The following is an 11,703-nucleotide window of genomic DNA, read 5'->3' as shown; positions in this document are numbered from 1 at the left end:
CTCATTACTACCATGCAGTAACATTACATGGCATGAAGCATGACACAATGCTGTTGTGCAGTAGTAACAAGCTACTGCGCAATAGTAATGAGCTACTGTGCAGTCAGTGTCACCAAAAAGCCATTCTGGGGTGCTACTAAGCAGTAACTCTGGTTACTGTGCAGTCATTTAGTACTTGTGTATGCAAGTACTAAATGGCTGCGAAGTAACAACTGTGCAGTCAGCATCTTGTGCAGACACAGCCAGTGGGCTCATCTACATGTGCAGTTAATGGGCAGCAATAAACTGGTGCATGTCACACCAGAGTTTATTGCTCCCAGGCACACCATTTGCACATGCATCTGGGGCCACAGTGCTTTTAGCCAGGTTGGAGCAGCAGCCCCCCACAACCTGGTCAGGGGCCCAGGGAGTTAGCAGCCCAGGGCTGCTCTAAGCCAGCTCAACATGCTGCAGAGGGGCTGCCTGGGGCATGAGGGTGCTCCATTGCAAGTCTAGCTGGCAGGCAGCCCCTGCACTGAAGTATCATCATGCCCCAGCCAGCCCCTCCAACAGCTACACATGCACTGCTGTAGGATTTACAGGTACTGTCCTGCTGCAGAGTTAATTAGCTTCCTCCATGCTAGTAACAGCGCACAGACACAAGATGTTTACTGTGGAGCTAATTAAGCAACTCTGCAGTAATTGTCTCATGTAGATGCACCCATTGAATTCAGGTCAAGTCTATATCCTTTTTCAGTTCCAAGGATATCTAATTGACAGAGTAAACTGCACAATTACAGTTCAACACAGTGTATTACATCCCATGTTACCAAATAGCTGAGAAGTTAGAGTATGAAGAAATAATAACGGGCCATTTTTTAATCTGCATTTGAACAGGAATCCCTAGTACTAGCTGAGCCCATTATTAAATATACTGCATATAATAAGCATATTACTCCTTTATTATGATGAGCATATTACTGCTTTATTATATGTTCCATATTCAGAATATTGAGAGCAGGAAACATCTGTCTAGGTTCTGGGTCTTTTATTGATTTAAATAGGAGAAATACTTGGTAGTATCAAATCCAGTCCAACTTCAATGGCTTTTGATGCAAACTCAAACCTTTTTAATGAGCATTTTACAGAACTGGCAAAATAGTGTTATATAAATGTTACTTTTTTGGCCAGAATTTTGGAAAGCATTTAAGAAGATTGGATTGAATTTGGTTCAGATTTGGCAGCTCATTTAACTTGGCTCCTTTGAAAGTCCAAGTCTTTTACTCGGTGGTTGTGTATTCCTGTCTTTTCCCTCAGTATCACGTTCCGTAAATATTTATTTTCTCTTCTCTTTTCTCTGTGTTTACTGTGATTCTTTGTGCGATTTCAGAGATATGTTTTCTTCAAAAATCCCAAAGAAGTAAAGCCTCCTGAGGATCTCCAGGACCTTGGAGTCAGATTTCTTCAGCCGTTTGTGAATTTGCTCTCCAAAGGAACATACTGGTGGATGAACACCTTCATCAAGACTGCCCATAAAAAGCCAATAGACATGAAAACCATAGGCAAGCTGCCTATTGCTATGAGAGCTCTGACCAATTATGTTCTCCTTAATGAGGCTTTTGAAGCACAAAAGGTATGAAAAAGTGTGGAATTCTTCCCAGTAAGAATCTGAAACCAGGGGGATGGCATGTAATGAAGAGCCTCCCTCATTTATTCGTGTGCAACCTTTGGGAGGGCTTTGAAAGATTTCTGTCTTTGAGGTAAAGGATAGGCAGATACCACCTCTACCCTACTCCATTGGTGGCTGGAAGGGGGAGAAGAAAGATTACCGTGGCTCCATCTTTCCACGTGGAGGCCAAGTTTGCTACTACAAACAAACTTATCCCATGAAACTGTATAGCAGTGGGTAGAACTCTGCTTTTCAGTGCTCCTTCTAGGGCAGTACAGTAAATGCCAGTTAATTCTCTACTCCAAGGGAAATGCAAGAATGGCAAATTATTCAGCCAGGACCAATTACCAGGAGCTGATAATGAGCGTTGGAAGGAAATCAGACTTTGAAAAATACCTGCAAAGTATCCTCAATTTGAATTTAATATAACAAAAATTATTTATGGGTAATATTTATGTGCTTTTTTAAAATTCTGGACAGAACAAAAGATCTCAATATCCCCAAGGATCCAAGTCAATTTGGTGTGCTCTCTGCTCTGCGTTTGGGAAGCCACTAATTCTCAGCAGCACATTCCGTATTCTCGCAGACTTGCTTGGATTTGCCGGTCCACTTTGCATCTTCGGGATTGTTCACCATGTTGGAAACACGGATAGACCCAGCCATTCACAGGTACCATTTAGAATATCTTAATGAATCTGATCTATAGTTCTTGTGAGTATTTCCATTGAGTTCAGTAGGTTTTGGGTCAGGCCTTAAGTAACTGTGCATTGGTTAGTCCCTAACCTTTAAACTAAGGAGAGAAGCTACACATAAACCAGTTTTAAGTGATCAGGAACCAGTTTAAACCTGTAACGGAACAGAAGTTCAGTGCACTTAAACCACTTTCAAACTAGCTGAAACTGGTTTAAAATAAACCTTGATGGCTGTAGTATCAGACTTAACTGATTTAGATCAACCCGGTTTATGGAACTTCTGTCCCAGATCCCCTCCCAATTCAACTTAACTCACAATCCTCCAGCATCCCAGAATGCTGTGCAGCCATGGGCTGTGCTCTCTGCTTCAGCAGAGCAAGGCAGCTCTGCCCCAGCTGTAAGATCCCTGGCAGCCCAATCCTGATGGATTCCCCTGGCCCTGCCACCCCCTCTACTGGGGGAATTGGCCTGGGAAAGCTCACAATGGGGGCTTTACTCCCCGCACCCAAGTCAGGAGCTGGGGTAGTCACCTTGCTATGTACTTTCCCCAGCTGGCAGGCCAACGGGGGGGGCAGGGGAGGGGGGAGAGGAAATGGCCTCCACTGTGGGCTTCCTCCCATGTCGGCCCAGCCTAGCTGAAGGTCCAGAGATGTTTGGGGGGGGGGCTGTCCCCCCTCACTCCCTTCTCGGGTGGCCTGCTAGCTGAGGAGGGGGTGTAGCTGGGTGATTGTCCTGGCTGCGGGGAAGCCCACTGTGGGGGCTTTACTCCCCCTGCCTGAGCCAGAAAATTGGGTGATCACCTGACTATGTAGGCAGTTTACAGAAACCTGGAAAGATTGAATCAATTCAGCCTCAGGCTTTTTGACTGTGTGTACTTATCCATAAAGAACATTACTTCGTAGTATATTTTTGAACGCTTACTTTGAATGTCGTTGTTTAATATTATTATTTTTACTCGGGTAATGCCCAGAATGTGCCAGGCATTATTCATGGTCCTAAGAAGGCTTCTTGATTCAGGAAAGCCTCCCTATTAAAGATATTGCTTTTACTACATGCATAATTCCTTGAATGTCAATCCCTGAATAGGGATAAATTTAAGCATGTAACTAAATGCTTTTGTGAACTGAAGCTACAATAGCTGTAATGTAGAATTTACAGTCTGAGAGGGATGAAGTGCACTTTTGAGCGGCTCAGCTTTTCATTAAAAAAAAAAGCTGTGGGCTGTCTGAAATGACTAAAAGCAGCACTAAGCTTTCATCATAGCAGAAAAGGAAAAACTTATTTAGCTGTGACAAAGAATTTCCATCAGTGTCTTCAGGGAGATCATATTTGAAAGGTCAATGTGGACTGATTCAAAAAGGATGCTCTTCAAGAGAATGAAATCCAAGAAAAAATAGACTTCAGTCTTGAGTGGTCTCAGAACGAAATGTACAATAAACATTTTCTTATTCTAAGACAAGTCAGATTTGTTCCAATATAGGAAATAAATTACTATAGTTTACTATTCTCTGATATTTTAATACACTGTTGTTTGTTGCAAGAGACGTTGTTCAAAGCCCACTGATGTGAATGAAAGACTACAGTTGACTTCAGTGTACTTTGGAGCTGACTCAGAGTATATTTCCTTGCATATACCTGCCCTTAAATGTAACATGCCTCCTGTTATTTAAAGGTAGCATGAAGAAAAAAAGATCTTACCTTGGATAGTGTAGAAGATATGGAGCTGAGTTTGTTCCAGAGCCTGCTGCCAGCCCTGATCACCACATGGGGCCCATGGACTGACCCCATGTCCTGGCTTGATCCGGTATGCCAGGTCTGATCTGACATGCCAGATGTAGAGCAGCAACTGAGGCCTGATCTGGCATGGCAGCTCCAGGGCCATATATTGGGTCTGACCTAGTGTGCCAGTGTTGGCTATGGATGAGCTCCATGTACCAACCCAGTTTGGTATGTAGGGCCATGTCGGCCAAGCAGAAGGGCTCCCCATTTATCCAGGCATTTGGAAGCTGAGGAATGGGGGGAGTGTTAATTGCCATCACATTCAGAGCTGTGGCAATTAATGCTGCCATTATTCTCCTGCTGCTAAATTTCTGGACTCATAGGGATCAATTTGTCTCACATATAATGTATATCCCAATTTCCATCACTTGGTTTTGGGGGGAAAAGTGAAGGTACAGTATAAAGATACATTGAATGTGTTGGGGGAAATTTTTAACAAAGGTTTCGATCTGAAAAATAATTATCCATCCATCCATCCATCATTGATTAGTTATCTTGTGGCCTTTATTCTTATACTTGGAAACTGCAGTGTTTAACTTCTCACATATTTCAGTTAGAGCTCTTCCTATAGAGAACTCAGGGGACTAGCAGTGAAGACTGAATTTCCAAGCTTTCCTGCCATCTTGCTGTCTTGCCATTCACATTGGATTTGCCCAAGTGGCAGTCTCAGGACTGTTCCAGTTTAAACCAGTTGGGGATCACTGAACTACAATCCTGTCTAGTCATAGCCCCTCCTCAGCTCAGAAGCAGGGGAAGAGAAGGCTGTGAAAGAATTACCTATATATTTGATTATGCTGACATTTCTACCTGGAGATCCACAGTGAGCTATCCTGAGATATCCATTATTAGGTATTAGTTCTTTCGCCCTCTACCCTGATACAGGGGGGGCATAGCATAGGCCAAGATGAGACCTCTAGATTTTTTAGTGAGGTGGTTATGATGAAATATGGGAAAACCCATGTGAGCCTTTTTCTAAAAATGTAGTGAACACTGTTTAATTAAGTAATTTGCAAATATCCATTGAGTTTTCAACTCCAGCATCTGAAAAGAAATTGGAAAAAATGAATCAGCTCATCATGGACCGTGAATAAAACCAAGATAGTATTTTACTTTTGATACAATTACCCCGAGAAGTGTTCTGGTTCTTTGGGGTTACATTTTAAATAGGTTTCCTGCTAAAAAATTGGATTTGACTTCAACAGTAAACAAAATGTTGTGAGCTTCGGCTAAATGATATGAAATGTCTTATTAGCAGGTATTCAGTTGTTCAGTTGAAGCTGTGTGCCAACAAACCATTGTGCATAGAGTCTGGATGAATACCTGGGTTGTTCTGAAAAAGCCTTTACAAATTTTCTGTTGCTAGGAAAATTACATCTTTAGGTTAAGGAAAAAATTACCTTGTTAATCATTTGCTTCTAGGAGCATAAGAAAAGTTGGTGTTGTGGAGAAACAAGATGAAAAACCCATATAAAACACAATCCCATGAAAATAAAATGTGGGGGAAAAGTTTGTTTTTGAAGGGCTGTATTCTGACCTCTGATTAATAGGGACAGTCTAGAATAAATTAATTGTCTTCAGTGGGCATGTCTGCACAAGATGCTAACTGTGCAGTAGCTGAATAATACTGCACAGTAGCACATCATAGTGCAAACAGTGCTAATTTCTACTGTGCAGTATTATTAGGCTACTGTGCAGTAGTTTTACTAAGAAGGCATCCACTGGCACTACTGCCCAGTAACTTTGGTTACTGCTGTTTTATTTAGTACTTGATTATACAAGTACTAAATAAATGAGCAGTAACCATTGTGCAGTAGCATCTTGTGTAGATGCACACACTGCGTTTGAACCTGTATTGGCTGTTTGAAGTTACTCCTCATTTTTGCTGTTGCACCTGAGATCAAGATATGGCCTAAAGTGTAATACACAATGGACACATCTACATGTGCAATTAATGGGCACAAATAAACTCCAGAGCTTATTGCCCCGGAATTTTTTGCTCCTGGGTGCACCGTTTGAACATGTACCTGGAGCAAAAAACTGGAGCAGGGGTCAGCAACATTTTTGGGCAGAGTGTCAGAAACACCCACAACCTCAACTTGTAAGATGCTGGTGTGCCGGGGTGGGTGATGGGGCAGCCACAGGGGGCCTGATCTTTGTTGTGGCAGTGCAACCCCAGCCTCTTCCCCACTGTCTGCCCTGAGGCATGCATGCCAAGCAAAATGCCTTCACGTGCCATACTCTGGCACATGTGCTGGGGTTTGCCTACCCCTGCTCTGGAGTATATTGCTCCAGAGTTTATTTGTGCACAGCACATTGAGCCTGGTCAGAGCAGTTCCAGCTGGCAGCAGCCCAGGGCTGCTCTGACTGGGCTCAGTGTGATGGGTCTGGCTACGGCACAAGGCTGCTTCAGGGTGGAGCTAGCCAGCATACAGACCCTGCACTGAAGCATCCTCATCCCAGCCAGCCAGGCGGTATCTACACATGAACTGCTGTGCATAAAAAAAACTCCTGAGCAGGCTCGTGCTTTTATGTACAAGAAGCAGCCTGCTCTGGAGTTTATTAGTTTTGTGTGCCCTAATAGGGGCACATGTGTAGACATGGAGACATTTACTATGGAGTTAATTTGGCAGCTCCACAGTAAATGTCTTGTGTAGATGCAGCTAGTGATATTTATTGCCAGCTCAGCAAGAGTAGAAATTATTTAGGCTCTGTTGCCCTGTGGGGTCAGGCCAATTCTCAGAATCTCAATATTGCACTGTTAGACAGGAGGGTGTGACACAATTGCACATATACAAACACACAAATCAATTAGGTGCATACACACACACGTACTACCAACTCGGGCACATACACATCCAAACCAGCCTAGGCACATGCATACCTATCACCAATTCAAACACATACACTATACACCCTAAAAGTTAGACAAAAATCAATTGTCCATACCCACACACTCAGTACACATACACAGATCACTAATTCGTATGTCATGCACACAATGACACATACACACACTCACCAGTTCACACACATATAGCCCACCTACACATACACAGAGGTAGGTTCCTAACTTGGATGGTACAGTGTGTATGTATGTGTTTGGGGTACCTGGGATACTTGGGGGAAGGTTAAGGTGAGAGAGAGTTAAAGAGTAGGGAGTGAAAATTGCCAGAACTAGGATTAGAACCGGTGGACTAGAAAGAAGCTGGCTAAGGACCTGAGGGTTGGGGTTACTTAAGGTAGACTGGGGCTGGAAACTGAGGCAGACAGCTGATATATTGTGGGGGGCACAGATAAGTGGTGGCAAGGAGGAACCAGTCAGGAAACAGACAAAAACCCAACTCGGGGTTTCAAAATAACAGGTTTATTAAACAGACCACACACACACACACACACGCATGCACAATGGCAGCAAGAGAAAGAGACTCAGTGGAAGGGTTGGAGTCCAGGTAGGGAAGAGAAACAGAGTCCAAGTCCTTGGTTGAAGAGGGAATGTGGGTGATAGCTACCTATCCAGGCTGGAGAGGGGTCTTTGTCCAGTAGGTGTTGTCCAGAGCGGGGTGGCCAGCAGGACCTCTGGGTGGATAGGTGGTGTGGCATGGTGCTGATAGAGGGCATCCCAAAGAGTCAGTCTTCACTACCCCTTTTTATGGGGCAGACTACCTCTGATCTCCTATGGGGAGGGCCTGTCCAGGTCATGTCAGTCCTGTTCCAGAGGGCTCCAGGTGTTCTTACTGAGCATGTGCAGCCTTGGCATAATGGTAGGTTGCCTCATCTTTTGTTTCTTGAATGCTGAGGGTGGTTCCAAGGGCTGGGTCATTGGTCCAGGTATTGGTGTTGATGGTTTGGTCATTCAGAGGGAGCTATTTTTAGACCTACTGCCATTGTCTCTCAAGCACCCTCATTCATCCCCATTCATTCAGGAACCAGGTTACATAGGAGGGGTACTATGAGTCATAGGTTACACAACCGGGCATGGGGATAAGATGGAGGCTTGACATTACAAGATGGAAACTTGAGTTGACTTATGCTAACTTACATAAGTCTAAAACAGTAATCACACAATATAAAACCAGTAATAAAATCAATACAAACATAATAATTATCACTTATAAAACAGTGGATATCTATATCAAAGTAGCAGGGCACTTATTTGCAAAGAGGGGAGAGAAAAATAAAACTTACTACCTGAAATAAAATGTTAAAGCTTATCCTACATCTTAGCTTACTTATACTTATCAATAGGGAATAGAGAGGGAGGGAAAAAGTCAGAAATGGTTGGGGAAGGGGAGGGAATGCATTTTAAAATAAAGAAAAAGAAAAACTGGGGGTTTTGCTACAGCTCAACACATGCTTAGATTTATAATTGAAGTTGGGTTTTTTATAAGGGGGGAGATAAAGGAAAGGGAGTAAGAACTTCTAAGTAAGATTTTGTATTATACTGTTGTCATGGGGCGGGGACCCAGGAGCAGCCGTGATCTCTCCTGGCGCCCCTACCGTGCCAAGTCGGGTCTCGAACGCACCCTCTATCTCGCCCGCCACGACTTTGATGGCTCTAATAGATTAATGGGAGGCTGCCTTACTCGACCCCTTGGACTCGGTGTCGTTGCCCTTCTGGTCCCTGCTCTTTGCGACTAGATTCTGGTGCCCTATCCCAATGGGCGTCACGTGGCTCCTTCCACCCCAATACCACGCCCCAAGCCTCTCAGGTGTTCCGGACATTATCGTGTCTCGACTCTTCCTTACCAGCCCCTTTCAGGCGTCTTACTCATATGCCCGCCCTCACCGGGCTCTCTAATCTTATACGCGCCCTCACCGGGTTCTGTAATCCTATACGCGCCCTCACCAGGCTCCTCACTCCCATGCTCGCCCTCACCAGGCTATGGTTGTACGCCCGCCCTCACCGGGCTCCCCAATCTTGGACTGGCCCTCACCGGGCTATAGTCATCCGCCCTCACTAGGCTCTCTAATCTTATACGTGCCCCCTCCTGGGGCTTCTCCGTGTACACTCCCTCCCCTGGGGCTTCTACTTGCGCACATGCCCTCTCCAGGGCTTCTTGCTTGGACACCCCTCCCTAGGGCTCGCCGCAATGTTCTCGCGCTCCCCGGCCCGCTCTCGGGCCTATGCTTGCGCTTCTCGCGCTCCCCGGCCCGCTCTCGGGCCTATGCTTGCGCTTCTCGCGCTCCCCGGCCCGCTCTCGGGCCTATGCTTGCGCTCGGGGCTCAGGCGGCCTTGGGCTTACCTGGCCCCAGACCCCTTTCCTGGGTCTTATGCCCCCTGGGCTCGTCCTGATAATCACCCTACACTGGGGTTTCGTTTCCCGCGCTTTCCGCGGTCGGGGCTCAGGTGGCTGTAGCCGTGCCTGGCCCCCAAGACCCCCTCCTCAGGGTCACACGCCCCACTGGGCTTCTCCAGATACTGCCCACACGGGGCCGGGGTCACAACACCCCCAAACACAGCACCGCCTTGGCGCCAAACTGTGGTGCCCTCTCTGGCACCCGATTGGTGTGCCCTCCCAGGGCACTAGGAACCCCCACGCTACTGGGGAGCTCCCCTGAGGCCTTCTCCAACCCCTACAGCCTCTCCCGGTCCTCTGGTGTAACAATAACAAACAGAAAACACAAAGCCATGAGCCAACCGGCTATAACACAAAATAAGCCTCCTGGCTGTAACATAACTTCTGCACCACCCTGGCTCTCCTTCCTACCTCCCTATCAGGGTTCTCTCCACCCCATACCAACATGTAGATGCTCAGGCGGTCAGGCTGCCCGGCTCGGCTCGGCTCTGCAGCAGAGCTCCAGTTGCTCAGGCTGCCAGAGGGGAACTGACTCTGGCCTCAGCCTTCTCTGTTTATGAAGGCCAGGCCCTGCCCCCTTCCGGTCAGCTGACCCAATCGGTTGCCTTAGCAACCGCCAGCTATGCTGCCCTGTTGACTGGCGGCTAAGCCCGAATCACCATTGCCATTAGCAAGCACCCTAGTGCCTGCTACAACTGTGAACAAAGCTTTTGTATTATATTGCGTTGAGTGTTGCTGTATGTGGTGGAGGTAGAAGGATTTTTTTTTGTGCTGATGCAGAACTTGTCACTATCTGTCAAACTTGCTTCATCTGCATTCAGAGATAGTTAAGTGTCCTCTAAGTTGACGTTTACCTGCCTAAAGGGTCAGCTGGAGAGAGGCTGCACTGAACCAACCTTTGTTGCTTTCTAACAGTGGTATGTATTTATGAAATTGTATTCAGCATATCTGTAGAAAACTTTTTGAAGCTCACATGGACCCATATATTTTCATCATCAGCCCGTCTATGGTTTTAATTTTTCTTTTTCTTTTCCCCCTTTTTTTCTTTTTGCCTTACACGGCAAAATGCAAACCCAATCAGAAGATTCTAAAAGCTGGTTGAAGCAACTACCTGTTAGGAAAATATATATTGTTTGCTTTATCTTTCTAGTGCTTTAAGATAGAGACAAACAGTAATGGGGTCAAAGTTTTGAGACCTCATGGATATCCTGGGCAGCATAAGTAGTGTTTTTTTTAAGTACCACAGCCTGTCACAGTGGTTCAACTTTTAAAATTCATAGTCATGTTTGTTTTATAATTCCAGTTTCAGTATTAAGTGTTCATCTTTTGAACTATTCTCATGACATTAACTTGTATGTCTATTCATCATCTAGCACTAGCGGAAAAACCCTGACAACATGACAGCTGCTTGTTCTGTCAGTAGAATACGTGCCTGCTAGAAATTACAAATTAAGTAATATGAGCAAATTATACAGAAAATCCACAAAATTATGAAAAGGAAATCCAACAATGATGGAGCTTGATACTATAAAGTATCAGGTGCTCTATATCAGGGCCTGAATGCTCAGTATCTTGCTGGATGAAACTCACTGATTATATAAAATGCCTAGATTTTGCCTGGGGTATTTTTATTTTTAACATCATTGTAATAAATATCTTAAGGAGGCTGTGAAGTATGCATGTGGTTTAAAATAGTTTTATTTCAATAGCTATATTTAAAGGATGATGTCCTGCCCCTTTGGGGAAAAAAAAGGATGCAATTCCTCTGTTGACATAACTCTAGAGAATTTGGCCCATAGTGCTTAAGAAGAAAACAGTGGTGTAACTTAGCATGTAAGGAAAGCTGCCAAAGATCTACCAGATTGCACCCATGTACTGTACCAGTGTAGCAGGGCACTAAAAGGTGCCTGCTCCTTTAAGGCTAAAGCAGCCTGTCCAGGGAGCTCTGCTTAGTCAGCAGAGCTCTCCAGCTGTGGGGCAACTGCATAAGGAGGTAACTGAGTAACTCCTGCAGGAGTCACATGGTTGGAAAGAGGCAGGTTTTGGGCTATATAAGCTCAGAGCTGGAGCCAGCAGGGCACTTGGTCTCTGGCAGCTGCTAGAGAAGTAGCTCCTGCATGTTTCTACTGCACTTAGGCAGTAGAAACCAGCAGCACACTTATAGAATGGGAAACTCCCTTCTTGAGAGCACGGAGGCAGAAAGGGATCTTGGAGTCATTATTGACTCCAAGATGAACATGGGCCGACAATGCGAGGTCACGGTTGGCAGGGCTAACCGGACCTTGTC

General features: G+C 45.3%; 1 protein-coding gene across 3 annotated transcripts in view; it reads left to right on the top strand.

Annotated features, from left to right (window-relative positions):
- ABCC8 (ATP binding cassette subfamily C member 8) overlaps positions 1-11,703 on the top strand; it is a 194,658-nt gene that overhangs the window by 31,606 nt on the left and 151,349 nt on the right. For all 3 annotated transcript variants that reach the window (XM_019519667.1, XM_019519666.1, XM_019519665.1), the window contains exons 5-6: positions 1,370-1,612; positions 2,129-2,317. In XM_019519667.1, the coding sequence (XP_019375212.1) occupies positions 1,370-1,612; positions 2,129-2,317 (432 nt within the window). The remainder of the gene's footprint in view (positions 1-1,369; positions 1,613-2,128; positions 2,318-11,703) is intronic.

The sequence above is a fragment of the Gavialis gangeticus genome, unplaced genomic scaffold (assembly GCF_001723915.1).
Source record: "Gavialis gangeticus isolate Ggan-Ray unplaced genomic scaffold, GavGan_comp1, whole genome shotgun sequence".
NCBI lineage: Eukaryota > Metazoa > Chordata > Crocodylia > Gavialidae > Gavialis > Gavialis gangeticus.
This window is presented reverse-complemented; position numbering and strand designations above follow the sequence as displayed.